The sequence below is a fragment of the Lipophrys pholis genome (assembly GCF_963383615.2).
Source record: "Lipophrys pholis genome assembly, chromosome: 7".
NCBI lineage: Eukaryota > Metazoa > Chordata > Actinopteri > Blenniiformes > Blenniidae > Lipophrys > Lipophrys pholis.
Genome location: NC_137638.1, coordinates 6,349,121 through 6,365,254, shown reverse-complemented (window position 1 = coordinate 6,365,254; position 16,134 = coordinate 6,349,121). Strand labels below are relative to the sequence as shown.

Below are 16,134 nucleotides of genomic sequence, written 5' to 3'. Positions count from 1 at the left end.
AATCCAGTGGGTTCTCACCAACAAAGGAGGAAAATCCTGAACTGGGAAGAAAATAAATAAAAAATGCTGCATACAGAAAAACTTTTCTGCCCAAACTCTGCCTCGACAAATTCATCACAAATATGCACTCGTTCTTTTATTAATCTAATCACTTCAATCAGAATTGATTGAGAAATTGTGGTTTTCTTTCTTTTTCCACCCCAAAGTCTGAAACTGAAACTCACAACTCTTCCAAACATCTTGATTGTGAAGGATACCTCTCACACACTGACTCACAAAGTTCATGTTTTTTCTTTTCTGTCTATAATGTAAATCAGCCACGTCACGCAGTGCAGAAGCTTTGGTGTGAATTTCATTTCTTCAAATGTAAATGAAGGCTGTTGCTTTTAGACACGGCTATGAAACCGAACAAACCGTGCGTGTGTGCGTGTGCGTGTGGCTGGATCAATATGCGACTCATTAAATAAAGAATGGCTAATGTAAGCCATCACTCGAAGCCGTCCATCTCTCCGTCCCCGTCTCTCCACTATAACTCATGATAATCTGGCTTTTCATCTGCTCCGCCGCCGTCTCGTTTCAGTCTCCGGGAGCTTCAGTTTCTCCCTTCTACTCACATTTTTCTTGGGTTTAATCCAAGAAGCCGCCCCCTGTCGTTCATTTTGGATTAAACGAGACCTGCAGACACTGAGTGATCGGTCGAACGGCTCCATGAAACAACGCAGGCGGCGTCAACGCCACATGTTTAATACATGAGTGCGACATCCGGCTGACTCAGCAGAAAGCAGAGACATCTCTCACGGCGAGCCGCCGGACGCTGCCGGCCAACCCGAGCAGTTTTTGACATTTATGTGCCCAAATTAGCAGATGAGTTACATCACTGATTTATTCAAAACTCCCCCCGAGGGGGATTTAGTGTAAACAACGCTGACATTCATCGTTTCTCACCAAATGTCATCATTGTCTGTGTCCTGACAAGCAGCTTGCCGTGGTGTTGCACCTCATCGGGTACTTTCTTGAAACCTGGATTTTTTGTCATATCCTGAATATATTTCCTTTAACATGCATGTCTAGTTAGCAACTGATAACATACAAGAAGCTAAACCTGAGAAAAGGATGCTCTACTGCCGGGGTGTCAGACATAAGGCCTGTGGGAAATATTGGAAATTCAGAAATATCTTTAGAATATGAGCAAATCTTATATAATATTTTCATTCCATATATTTTTTACAGTTTTAGTTCATAATTTCAGGATCAAGCAATCAGTGGACGTTCCTTCAACTCTGACTGCAGCAAATTACAGCAAAACATCTTTTTTTTCCCCCCCTTTGATTAATGTAAATCTGAGATTGTTTTTCAAGCAGCTTTCAAGCGTTATACTGTATTTAGGTTGACAAGCACTTTGGAGTGTGACATTGATGCTTGCTTCTAATATGCCCACATTTTGTCAAATTGACAGTTCTGCGTTTTAATGTCACTAAAGTGAGCCCTTTGCCGCCCCATGCAGGACAAATAACAGGTGGAGTGCACCGAATGTAAAGCTGGCATTTAGACACTGCTGACAAAAAGTTTGGAATACTTGTATAATAGGTGAAATGCATTGAAAACTTGTTCATGCTGCAGTGATGTTATATGATGAAAGTTTGACATTAAAGTAGAAGCATCAAGGGTGATTTCCTCATCTTGAACAATTTATTGACACAAAACCCGACAACAGTGTCGGGTAAACCACAATAATGTCAATTGTCTTAATAACTTGTCGTTTCGAGTCCCGATTCACAGTTTGAGAGACAATATTGATTGGATGTTGACTCTGCGTAGATGATGTGACTGTGTGTGTGTACTGTGACTTATACTGAAGCTGAGCTGCAAAAAGCCCCAGCCTGTCCACAACAAACATGTTGTACGTAGACATAACTTAATGTTTTCACAAAGAAATGCCTCAATTGACCAAACAAACCTCTAAAAAAAAAAGTTCCTTCAGCTTTTGTATCAAACCATGTAAACACCAGTTTTTAACTCAACATCTAGATGTTTAATGAATGAAAACCACCTGACGGAGGTGAAACGTGTGTGTTTGTTGTGTCTCCCTGCAGACCATCACCAAAGTGCTGCTGCAGTACTGCGCCCTGCTGGTGAAGAGCTTCCCCTCCTACTGTGAGAAGGAGAAGATCGTGAGTACCAACCACCTCTTGCTCAATGAGCTTCCCTCGCATTCTTTTTCTACTTTTGATTTATTCCCGCTTTAACTTGGATCACCTGTTTCCTCCCTCGTCCGTCTTCCTCCAGCCCTGCGTGCTGATGAACAACATCCAACAGATGAGGGTTCTCCTGGAGAAGATGTTCGAGTCCATGGGCGCCAAACAGGTGAGCGTTGGCATGTGAGCAACCATCAAACACCAGCGATCTACGTGGTTCTTTAATGTTTTTTGGGGGTTTTCTTCCGGATGATTTGACCATGCTTGAGCAAAACAACCAGGGTTTCATCACGTTGCTGGAGTGGATGAAGGATCAGTCCTCCCACAAATTCATCAATGGACCCAGCGGGTCTGGTTGACTGCGTTGAGCTTCTCGCACTTTAGGTTCTTGTTTCCCTGGTAACAGGCGCAACCAAACATGGAGGAGGCAGAACTAGCGGCGTTGTTTTAGCCTGGTCTCCTGGGTTCAGCCAAAGAAACTAGAGCATGGGAAGCAATCCTGGTGGCCACGTCATCCTTCAAACAGTCATCAAGGTGGTTGGAAAAATACATTTTGAAAAGCTTCATCAATTCACTTGGAATCCACAGTCAGGGTGTGAAACTCCTCAGAGAAATCGGCCACATTTCTGGTTCCCTGTCGGAGGTGGATAAACCGAGTGGATCCAAATCTGCATGTGAGAATGATCAATATCGTGACAGAGATCATGGACTCAGAAGTGAGAACAACCTCACGTATCATAACTTAGAGATAGAATAAAATCAAGGCGTTTGACTCCATGGAGCACTGGAGAAAGAAAGTGGTCCAGCCCCACAAAAAGAGGAGCTGGACCCATGAAATATGGGAAGTTCATGTGGGTTTGGCAGCAGTGGCTGAGCCTGAGGACTTGGAAAAGACAAGGAGGTGAATGGGCCAGCCCATTGAAGTAGCGCTTCTTATCTAAGCATCTGGTCATCCTGTCCAAGCAGATATCCTTCTCTGGAAGATTGGAAGATGTGCTTGTCATTGTACTGAGTCCTGAAGTGGTTGTATTTTACACGTGTCCATCGAGTATGGAGGGAATGAATAATGCAATGTAAAGTGCATGCATTATTATTATTATTATTATTATTATTATTATTATTATTATTATTATTATTATTATTATTATTATTATTATTATTATTATTGTACGTCTGCTTTTTCTCTTTAAGGTCTGTGGACATTGTTTAGTTTATGGTTCCATATGGTTGAACTTTTCATTATTCCTAGAGGTTGTTTTTGGTCATAATTCCAAAGGAAATTATGAAACGATGGCTGATAAAACACATTACCTGACTGAAACTGGAACTTGAGGTGTCGGTGAAACAAAAGTGAAAGTGACAGCTGGAGCTCAGGACTGAGAACTAAAGCTTTGTAACTGTTTGTGTGAGTCGTGTTGGATAACTGATGGCAAAGTATTTTCCAGATGCCAGCTTGGTTTTCTGCATCATATATAGAGAGAGATTTTAGGCATTCAAAGTTTTCTACTTTCACCACGGTCAAAATACTGTCTGCACTTGTTGACCACGCACTCAGGCCCCTCTAGTTGTTTTATTACCATTACTGTTGCTATTAAAATAGCTTCTTTATGCATAAATGTGTCCAACACTGCTTTAGGAAAGAATATATTTCTCCAAAATGTTGTAAGCTACTTTTGTATTTTTTTTTGTGTGTATAACATGCACAGCTTACACAAGCTGTGAGCCTCCCCTGTGATATATGGGAACATCCACCTGTAAAACAACAAGAAACGGCTTCACTGATTTTAGTTTGTTCATGGCTTTTCTTTACCTCGAGATATCAGAGCACCATCGACCGCCCTGACCACACTTCATTTTAATAACCATCACACTCTTGTATGCACGTCTGTGATTGGTATTTTAGTAGTGTGGGCGCCGACAGTAAAATGATAACTTCCTTAGAACTGCACTTTCAGCAGAACGATAAAAGACTGAAACAAATTAATGAAACGATTTCATTCTTTACTTACTTCCTTTGGAAACATCCTCTTAAATTCTCATAATGTTTGCCACCATGATGAGGGTAATGGCACACTGTTCACTTTTGATGAGTGTAATTTGAATATTCATTTTCGAAAGCTTTTCATGAAGCCGTCGAACGAGGCATGTACGGATACGCGGGAATGAAAAGAAGCTGGTGTTTATAAAACTCACCTGGAGGTGAAAGTTTGTGTGATTGTCTTGTGTTTGACCTCTGAACTGTACAGGTTGCACTCTGCTTTTCCCCCAAAGACCCTCATTTACACGACGCAAATGTTTCAAGTGGAAACGCATCGGTTGTACATTTTCTTTTCCAAAAAGTTTCACATTTACACGGCAATGTCTTGATGCAGATTCACGCCGAAATACCAGAACTGCTGCAAACAGTGTAGTTCTTGTGCCAAACCACAAGTCAAGACTTTTTGCCACAAAAATAAAATACACGGTTCCAGACCAGAATAAGAATGATAATAATAACAATAGATAATAAAATACACAATAAATAAATGCATATAAATCAAAGTGTGCAAAAAAAAGTTGTTTTTGTAATGAAACCACACGAGGGCGCCGTGGTGCACATGTACAGCAGTAGCGTTTCAGAAAACTTGCAGTTTCCCCCCGTTTCCATAGAGACGGAAAGTTCAAAAAGTTTGATTTTCATTGGCTCCGAAAATAGTTGTCATGTAAACAAACCCCCAAAACGCTAAATGCTAAAGTTTTTTGAAAACATTGTCGTGTAAACTGGGCCTGAAAAGAAGCCTCTCTTTGATATTCGGTTGACTTTGTTCAAGTACCTCAATGTATTTCTCTGGAGCTGATGACCGTCCTCCAGGACTGATTCCTGACTCTTATTACTCTCGTTACTCTCATTTCATTTTCTCTCGACTGTGTTCACTCGTCGCCAGCACAATTATATCATTAAATCCAGGAGTTGTCTTTAAAAATAGATCAGCTCATTTGTGAACAAAGGTGCAAAAACAAGTGAAACCTCTCCAGGGAGCAGATTATTCTCACTGGAAACTCAGAGTGTGTCTTTTTTTCTGTTGCAGCTCACTGCTGAGGAGGAGAGGGTACGTCTGAGCCGCTCTGTGTTTGTGGCTCGATTTCCCCGAAAGTTTAGTCTTCCCGTGCTGTGCAGTTCTCCCTTTTTTTTTCTCTAAACATAAAAATAGACTAGCATTACTTCCCCCCCCCCCCCCTGTCTTTCCCTGAGACGCAGTTACAAATCCACCTGGACTCGTTGGTGTAAAACTAAACATACTGTGGGTTTTTTTTTTCTCCTAAAAGCTTGAGAATGAGGAGGAGCCTGATGAGTGTGATGAAGAGGTGGGTGCCTCATAGTTGTAGAGTGGTGTTAAATAACCGGTGGACGGTGGCGTTGTGTTTCATTACTGTCTGACTGCGGTTGTTCGTATTCATGGAATCACAGACTCTCACTTTATAAACGCAGTATAAACAGTCATTTAAGCAGTATTGCATGAGATTGGGTGTTTTTGAACTGAATATCAGCGTCGGCGGTCGAGCTCCTTATTGATCGAGTAACGAATAGGTGAAGCTTATGGGTATGTCCCACTTTGAAGACAAAGTGGGACGTACCAAGTGTGGATAAACTTTAGTATTACACTATGACTGCAGGTATAAATGCCAAGGCAACATTCCTTACATGTGTGTCCATACTGTCAAGTTTTTGTTTTGTTTATATTATCATTTGATTTGTTTCCCTGCGATCTCAACCAGGCCATCTCTGACAATGAAGGAGAGGACAATATGGTGGGTAGGAGAAACCAACAACAACAACAAAAACTAAACATCTTCTTTTTGTTTGTATTTTTTTTAGTTTTGTTCATTTCATTTGTCTCGATCTTCTAAAAAAAACAACTTTTGTTTTATTCTCTTGCTCGCTCATGTTTATCACCACTAGTCTGAAGAATCCAAGGTGAGCGAGGTTTTCCTTTTCATTGTCCCTTATTGTCTCTTATTGTTTTGTTTTGTTTTTGTTTTGATTTTTGTCTCGTTTGACTTCGTTTTCTTTTTTTGCTTTGTTCGTTTCAAACATCAGTCTGGCTGCTCAGACTCCGAGGGATCTGAGGTAAGACTCATAAAAAACATGAAAGATTTATATTCATCAAAATAAATTCGTTATTTATTTTACACAGTTTTACATAAATACTGGATTAAACCCCCAAATAGTTGAATTGGAAAGTTGGTGAAAATATCATGTGTCCTGCTCCTTTGCTTTAACAATATTCTTGGCGTTAGTAAAACTATTAACAATCACTGCCACTAAAAGTTATTTTTAGAAAACAGGAATTTACATTATTTTCTCATTTCCACTCATTCTGAAGAAGTCATAGTCGCCCTCTGCAGGACAACTGTGTCATTACTTACATTAAATTTCATTAATACACGATTATACATGTTTCTGAACATATTAATTCATAAATCAAAACATCCTAATTCATCATACATTCCATTATTGTATTGAACTGAGACAGATTGTTTTTTCCAACTCTTTGTTACATAAATGAAAATGTTAATTATATTCTTCATATTTACACCCACCAAACAATTAACTCTGATCTCCATCTCTTTTATAAAAGTCCATTCCATATAAGTTTCAAATTAAAGTATTTTCCTCTGGGATTAATAAAATATTTTCTATTCCATTCTATTATTTCTATTCTGTATTGTCTTCCTTCTTTAAGGCCCCGACAAGTTTTAAGTCCTTCATTTATTCAGCCGAGCCGGTGATTTCATGAGCAAAAAAGCAGAATCTTAGATCAAGCACAAAAATTTTATTTGTAATCAAGTCAGCAAAGAGAGCCGTTACACATCTGCAGTGAGGCAATTAAAATGACAATAAATAAAGATTAGGAATGATGAGACAGTTAAACAATGAGGTAATAAACTAAGGAAATGATTTAAGGAAAAAGAGACATTAAAACAAAGATACAATTATATAATTCAACACAATGGGAAATTATAAAGTCAAATTAATAAATGAAACTTGAAAACAACCCACTGGTAATAATACGATATCAGTAAAAAGCTTGGGTATATTGTACATAAATAAATAAATAAATAAATAGGAATCAGTCAAGCCAAGTTAAGAAAGTGTCTTTGGTTTTCTTTTAAATTTAAAGTTTAAGTCTGCTTTAGTAATATTAGATAACCAAAACATATGAAATTATTGTTAAAAAACATTTGTGCATTTTAACCAGAAATGTAACCCTGAGTACTGTTAGTTGGTTTTGTAGTTTCACAAGAATGTTTAAGGTTGATTTGTTCTTTGTTTTTTTACATAAGAAGAATCAGGTGATTCATAACTCAGCTCGTCATGTTTGTATGTCGTGTGAAATTATAACATTTGTGAATTACTAAACAGTACATTTGGATTCTAGGTGATATTAAGGCTTCGTTTACTCGACAACGTTTCAAGAGAAAACTGATAATTTTTTAATTTTTGCTTCAGAAAAGTTTCACGTTTACACTGCAATGTTTTGAAAATGATGTCCGTTGCCATGGAAACTATAGAAACACCGAAAATGATGTAGTTCGCATGTCAGGCCACTAGTTGACGCTTTTGGTTGTTTGAGTAATGAAACCACACACATACAGAGATGGAGTCAGAGCATTTTCTAAAAGTTGTGTTTTCCCAAGGAGACGGAGTCAGCGTGTTTTCAAAAAGTTCCACCTTGAGAGCCTCTTTCAAAAAAATGTGCGTCTTCAAGTGCTCCGGCCAAAGTTGTCATTTAAACGAACCCCCAGAACACAACAAAGGTTTCTCATTTGCACTTGAAAACTGGTTCATTAGTGTCGACGCAATAAATGAATCTGAATATATACATAAATTGTCCATGATCACACTTTTTATTTTTTGTAATTTTTCTGTATTTAAACCCATTACCATTGAAGCATGCGACCTTTAGCCCCCCTCAGTGTCCCATCTGCTGCTTCCTAAACACAGTAGAAAAGAACTCCGCCGTAGACTTGAAGCCAGGATCTCCAGAAAGCCGCCCCACGCTGTCTGGATGCATTTAATATAGACTCCCTCCTCCAGCGAGTGCCTAATAGACTAGACGGTGGGCTGCCGGATAATTGAAACTGATAGCTTGTAAAATGTTGTGTTTAGCCGACGCTAAATGGCTTCTTGACTGCGGAGTGACTGTGGGGGGAGTCGGTGGCATGTCGGCTCAGGTCTGGTCGCTGAGTGCTTCAGCGGATAAGCTCAGTTTCCTGCTCACAGTCGTGGGACGGCGACAGACGCTGCTCCGTGGAGCTTTTTATCCAGAGAATACTTTTATTATGCATATTTCTTGTTGTAGTGATTAACACTGCATCCCAGTGAGAGATGGTGTATATTAGTGTCACAGTGACTGATTGATAATATTAAAGTTCAAACACATTGCTGGATCAGCAGGAATGAAATCAGATCTCGCAGGTCTTACATACAACTTTTTGCGCAATGAGGAAAAATTACAGGGTGTTCCACTATTTACTAAGGATTTTAACTGAGGCCTTTCTTTACAGAATATCTATATTCTCCTAATATAGTTTTTTTGGGGGAGAAGTTTCTTCACACATTTCAAACATCTGGTTGTTTTTCAGTTCAGACAACCTCTTTTATCCCGCATTCGGTCAATAAAATAGCCAATAATCAAATCATCAATCAAGGAAACAATAACGCATGGGACATAGGGAGATGCAGCAGAAAAACAGTAATAAAAACAAGAAATAAATAATGTCCTCTAAATAACCTAACCCTAACTACTTGTGGGTGAGAGAAACCATCACATGCAAACTGAAACCCAAAGCAGAAAGAGCAGCAGCATCGTTGGTTATTATTGTCATCCAAACAGCCTTAGTTTTATTCTCCACCAGTGAGGGTGTGCTCACCAAACCTAACAAAGTTCCAACTTTTTGAAAAAGACAACATATTGCTTCTCGCTGTATTTAAGTACAACTAACAGAGTTTGTTGTGCGTCTGGACGAGTCTCACTGATTCAGTCGACCTTGGGCAGTCACATGACTCTCCCATTCAGACATTATCAATCATGAGCAGTTCTTCAAAATGATGAAAAACATTTATTTTCTTAACATTTGCTTTCATTTTGCTTTTCTTCCTGTTCTTTCTTTTCTTTTTTTTTCTTTTTTTCTTCCATTTGTCCCAACGTCACACTCGTAGGTTGACAACAAAGAGAAGGAGAAGAAGGTCGGTTGGTTGGCGTGGCGATGTTAGAAATAAGGTTTCAGTGTGTCGTGTGCTGTGTTGTATCGTGTTCCCTAATTAGATTACTCTATGTAGAAGTCTTGTGGTTTTTGGACGTTTGTGCATTTTTGACTTCCATGTCTTTCTCTGTGGGTTGAGACGGTTTAGTTTTCTTTAAGAATTTTTCTCTGTTATTGCGGAAAATGTTGCTTGATACAGTCACTGATCGTATGCTCGACATCTAATGTACTTTAAAGAGAACAACTGTGTTTTTCTCATATTTTTATGACTCCTGTAAATATTCAGTTTGGACAAACTTGCCGACTTTTTTTTTCCCCGGGTCGTCAGCTTTGCATGCGTCGACTTTCACGAGGCTGGTGTCAAATTACAAGCACTCAGAGCTGCTTGTAGAAAGCCTCAGTGCTGTTGAAAGACAGGCATTCATGTGTTTGTCTGTCAGTGAAAACAGGGTGGTGATTGTCACTTCTTGGCACTGCAGAGTAGTTTCCAGCTGAAACACGATTTGCCTGTTTCTACCACACAGTCTACTGCTTCGGGGAGGCACCGGGTGTTATGAATCTGTGAAAAATAAAATCTGCTGGAAAGAGAAACAGGATATTTATAAGTCTCGGTACTAGAAAGGAAAACTCTGGTACACAGAGCAGACAGTTCTCGCTCTTGCACCCAAGGTGCCTGAAAACCCCCCTGTCATATTGGCACATGTTTATGAATATTTTCTTGGTTCAGTTTTTGAGTGGTTGTCTGGCTGAACGCAGTTGTTCCCCATTTGTCCTCCTGTAGGATGACTCCTCAGCTTATGATGACAGTGATGAGGAGCAGGAGAAGGTTTGATCCCGTTGTGTAAACACATCCTCATGCTGGAACGACAGAATCCCTCATTATCGCTCGCTCCAGAAACAGTGTTTTGACTGGTTTTCCATTCCCTGCTCCAACACAGCTGATTATAAGGACTGCCATGCAGCATTTCATTCATACATTTATTCAGGTTTGATTGAGAGGTTGAAAACGCGCGGTACTGTGGACCTCCAGGACCAGGAATACCCACCTCTGTGGCAGCAGACACTAGATTAAAGAAAATATCAGCTAAATAAATCAAGATAATGGATTAGAAACCTTCATCAGTCAGAAATCCCTTCAGGAAAATACGGAGATCGTTTAGAGCATAAATGATTGTGTTGTATGGAGAGTGAGCAGGGGCAACAACTGAATACGTTTTCACAGCCGTCTAAACCTACAGCAGCATAACTAAGAAAACCGTGCATCAAACATGAAAGTTTGAAGGCTAATCTTAAAAGTAGAGACTTTATAAAACTCCCTAACTGAAACTGGAAGCTGGTTCCACATGAAAACAGCCCAATGATTGAAGGAAACTTGGAAAGCAGCACTTTTAAAAGGTGGCGTTCTGATATGATATGAGACTAGTAGTTTTTTAAGTTATGACGCATACGGACTGTTGAGAAATTTGGAGAAAAAGACAATGTTGAATTATTTTCAAAATTTCACAGCAAGTCCATGATATCGTAATTGTTTGAGCTTTAAGACTTTGGCCCCATTTACACAACAAAGTTTCAAGATAAAACGCATACTTTTTAGTGTTTTCCTTTCAGAAAGGTTCTACGTTTACGCAACAATGTTCTGAAAACAATGTCTGTTTACACGGAAACTATTCAATACAGTAGCAACGTTTCTGATGTTCCGTGTAACAGTAGTGTTTTCAGTGACTCCGAGCACCGTTGTCGTGGAAACTGACCCCCAAAAAAACAACAAAAGTTTTGTGTTTTCACTTAAAAATGTTGTTGTGTAAATGGAGCCTTTGATGTACAACACAAACAACTAATGACAAATTGAGACGCCACCAGCATGAACATCAACAACAAAGGTTTTCTGATGCTGCATCCATCCAACCGCCTTTTAAATTGAGACGATTCCGGCTTCTTTAAACGACCCGACAAACTTTACCCTTCTTCTTTCTCGTGTTCTGAGTAGCTTGGTGCTCATACGTCAACACTGTTTTGACAATCAACCCGTTTGGTTGATTGTTGCATGAGGATGTTGTTCTCTGAAATGTTTCCGTTCCTCTCCTGTCCTCTCATACTGAGGCGACGTCTCACTCCACCAAAACTTTTTTTCATAAGGTGTAAACACTCGTGTTTTCTCACATTCATTCACTCGTTTTCCCTCCAACCTTTATTTTATTATGATTTCTTTTCTTTATTTAATGTGTTTTTTTTCTTTTACTTCCCAATCCAAAGCTTGACAAGGAGAAGGTGAGACACGCAAAACTGGATTCAACACGCGAAACCATAAAATCTGTGTTTTCTGTTATTTGATTTCACGTTTCTGTTCTTTTTTTTTTTCTTTTTTTTTCATGTTTTCATGCTTTTCTAGTCTGAATCCAAGAAGGAAAAGGTTAGTTTCTAGAAACTAGTAGTATTTTTGTGTGTGGCTGTGTGTCCGATTAGTTTTATGTGTACTTGTTAGAATTAATCATGTTATTGATAACTAGACAAGAACAATTATTCAAATACAGCCAAAAAAACTGTCTACAATAATAAAAAACTCAGGTAAATTGAAGTCACTAGAAGGTTGCTGGTTTGAAGCCAACTGCCAATCAGGTGTAAAACTTTCCAAAAACATTTTTTCCATTTTTAAACAAATTTCAACTCATATGTTATTGATAAATTAGCTTTTTTTTTTAAACTGCAATAAACTTCATAACAGTCTTGATGATTACAGTTTTGTTACTGAAGGTGTTGGTTTTATGATTCAGCGCTGAGGTCACTAAGCAGTACGGGATTGCACAAAGGCTCCGGAAAGATTTGCTGTTTTCCTAATTAGAAACGATGAAGACGAGGAAACCTCTCGTGGAAAACACAAAAATTAAGTTGTCTGAACAAAAAGTCCTCCAAAACAAACTATCGGAGGCGAAGGCGAGCGTTGGACAGACACATTTGACCTCATCTGTGCCGACGTGGGGCGAAAGTGAAGCATGTTTCTCATCAGTCGGTCGTGTCTGAACAGGTCCGAGGTCCAATTATGTTCCACCGAGGCTCAAAAAGCCTGCAGGACTCCCTGCAACACCTCCAGCAGAAGAAGGAGCATGTAATTAGTGCAACGATTCGGAGGAAAGCCTGCACTGTCGTCCCCGCGGGGTCAGCTGTCAGCGTGTTGCTGCCGATTATCTTAACGCTGTTAAAATGGGCAAATGCATGCTAATGATACTGTTTATGCCAGCCGGATCTAAAAGTCCGACTGCTGCGTGTGCCACAATAACACCTCGGGTCTACAAACGTTAGTGTTTTTGAACCGATTAGCTGAGCTGAGGGACTCCAAACTTGAGAAGCAGTGAATCTGGACCCGCCAGGTTTTCACCTGAAAGCAGCTTTATTATTGTGAGGCACGGCCTGGAGGCGGCAAGAGGCGAAAACGGGAGATGAATGTCAGGAAAAGTGCGAAGACAAATAGTTATTTCCAATTTCAGAAGGAACTGTATGAAAAGAAAACGTGCGGCGACGTTAAGCAATACAAATAGAACTTATCTCCAGCCTTCTATTTTAGCAGCTTTGTGTGAGTTGCGCTCGCAAAGGGCAGAAATATCTTATTAAATCATGAATATATTTATAATGATAAGAAAATTGTGAATGCATGAATAAAAAGTTTAAATAAAGTGTTAAAAATAAAACATCACAAATGAGTAAAAAAATAAAAACAAAGTTACTTATCAACTAAAAACAAAATAGTAACTGTTCATAAACCAAAAATATGTCAATTTCAAAATTGTATCTATTTATTCATTCATTCATTTATATTGGATAAATGTATGGCTTCATTTTAGATGAACAAAAAAAACCAAGTAAATTCATCCAAAGTATTTTTTAATTTGTTTTTACATATTTACAATTCTGTTATTATTTATTTTTTAATGATTAAACTCACAGTCGTTCCTAATCCTACAGATGATTTTAAATCCATTCAAAGTACCTTTACAAATAGTGAATTAGCAGTGTTCTCTGTGTGATTATTGTGGTCAGAAGTGTTCGTCATGTGAGCGCTCATACATGAATGTTTATCCCTGCAGGCTGAAAAGAAAGACAAAGAGAAGCAGGTCAGTTGCTTTTGAATGGCGAAGGTCTTCTAATCTCTCTTTTTTTCCACTGATAGTATCCAGTGTGTCTGTTTCCCCTGTGATACAACTCAAATCTTTATTTTCTCATTCCCCTGCAGTTTAGTGAAGAAAATATTTATGTTTTCTGGTTTAAACGTTTGCTTTCTTGTTTTTTGCCTGAAGGAGGACACAAAGACTAAAGAGGTGGGTGTTTGAATAGATTACAGTCCTCACCTTATAGAGCTTGTCATCAGTGTAGTTCTAAAAATTCAAATATATAAAGACGCACTATTTGTTAAAATGACTTAGATAGCCTCTATTTCCAATACAAGGTTACAGTCTGAATGGGTGAGACATCTTCAGACACACATGACCAGTTGATAATTTGTAGTTTTAACCTTTGTCTTCACAATCAACCACCATAAAAATAAAGTAATATTGTCAACAGAACATAAAGAAAAAACGACTGTTGGACATTTTTTTCTAAATGAAACAAAAACAACAGGTTTTTGTGTGTTTGGCAGCTTGAGGGCTGTGGGCTCGAAGGACTTGGAAGTAACCATGTGTTCCCATCATGGGCTCATTTTAAAATCTGTCAGGGAGGAATTAACACCAAGGGAAGTTTGGGACAAAAAGCAGCTGGAAAGTATGAATGAGAAAAAGATAAATTGATCACACAGGAAATACTGGGAACGGAGTATGAAGAAATATCCAAGAAAAAGCACAAAACACTCCACTCCCACAAAGATTGTAACCGGGACCGAAATGACAGGAGTCGGGTATTAACTTGACACGCTCAGATCTACGATGTCATAAACTTATTGAACCTCAACTGTGACACTTTGAAAGTACTCTGGGTTTGTTTTTTGTTTGTTTTCTTATGGGGTTCAAGGTCACCTTTGTCGTTACAGATGATAAAAGTTGACTTTGTCTGCATGAAGTGAATTATTAAATATCAAACATAAATGTAAAATGCCGTGGCTTGAAGAGGGATGGAGGCATTTTTGAGTTGTTTCTACGTGTGTACAGTTTGATTATTCTCCGTCTTTTCCTGTGTCTGTATGTGCTTTAGTGTGTGTGCGTGTGTGCGTCTGACAACCAATAGGAGCTGACTGTGTCAACAGTTCTGTCTGCAGCTCATGTTGACTCAGATTTCTCCCAAAGTCCCTTTTCAAGTTTATATTTTCCAAAATAAAGCTTGATCTGGCTGCGGCACAGGTAGCACACTGTGATTCAGTTTAAGGAGGTTTCCTCCCTGAGCTGACTCATTTATTGCAGGTTTAATGTCGGCTGTTTGTCACTCAGATCCTTTTCAGCCGCGTTTGGCTGAATTTTCTGGATACAGAACTAATTTATGCAGGTGACACATTGAAGAAAGGTCCTTTACTTCATCTCTCAATTAAATAGTGATATATGTGGGTCTATATTGACAAATAATTTTCCCATGCTGTTTATTTTGTTGTACAATAAGTTAAGATGTTTTTCATGCTCCTCAGTGGACTATAAATTGCCCGTAAGAGGAAAATTAAGTGAATTTAGAAAGGACAATAATCTATTTCCAGTCACTCCCATAGTATTTATAGTATTTATTTTTAACTTCATTACAGCCAAACAACACAAAAATGTTATTTTACCAGCAGAGAATAAATGTAACAGTCGTGCCGAGCTTTTGTTCAAGAATTTCATTAATTCTCTTAAATTTTGGGATGCTGAGTCAGCAAAAACCAGAAAAAAAATTATTTGACAGCTTTTTTTCTTTAGTTAATCACTCAAAAACAAATATTAAGTATCTCCTGATTGGTTATTAAAAAAAAATGAAAAAGTTATTTATTGAAAACGTGTATGATCTGTCCATCCACCCCATCCTCCTCCTGTAATGCTCCACTAATGCTACTAGATGGCCTCTGACTTCACCTATGAGCATCCTTATCACATTATTGAATGTGTCTGTTTCTAATTGATTAATTTTCATTGTTTGTTTTTTTTTTGTTTGTTTGTTTTGTTTATTCTTCCTAGGCGAAGGAAGAAGTAAACAAGGTTGGTTTGTTTAGTCGCTGTCATCCCTCCTTCTCCACTGTGGACCTTTTACCTTCTCCCACACCTCCTGATTATAATATGATAATGATCATATCTGAAGTTAAACCGTTTTCCGTGATACAGTGGACGGTCAAGCTTTAGTGTTATTCCAACATGCAACCATGAAATAGTTCAATTAGATTGTTATTTGTAGTTTTGAGTCTCGAAAATATATGGACATGCTCAGTTTGGCATTGACAATCTTTTTTAATAGGTTGGTGTAGAGATAAAAAAAAAAAAGTCTGAAATTGCTGTAGATTAAACTTCTACAGAAGGTATTTATAAAAGGAAGATACAGTGTCTGGATTTTCAGGCAGTTACAAATAGACACGGTTATTGACCATAGTTATTTTCACTTCCAAATACCTTTCCATCAAAGATAATGTGACTTAATGTTAAACAACTCAGAAGCAGTCTGCCCATTACCTTCAGCTCATTTTAGATGGATTGAAGTCCTATAGTCCGACAAATCGAAATCTGAAAATCCTTTAGACGTGTTGGACAAAACT

The 16,134-nt window shown here is 38.5% G+C and overlaps 1 protein-coding gene across 1 annotated transcript in view; it reads left to right on the top strand.

The window, feature by feature from the left end:
* The window catches only part of unc13ba (unc-13 homolog Ba (C. elegans)), a 181,484-nt gene that overhangs the window by 149,782 nt on the left and 15,568 nt on the right, over positions 1-16,134 (top strand). Inside the window, exons 30-31 of the mRNA XM_080466529.1 lie at positions 2,094-2,171; positions 2,287-2,364. Of these exons, the coding sequence (XP_080322655.1) occupies positions 2,094-2,171; positions 2,287-2,364 (156 nt within the window). The remainder of the gene's footprint in view (positions 1-2,093; positions 2,172-2,286; positions 2,365-16,134) is intronic.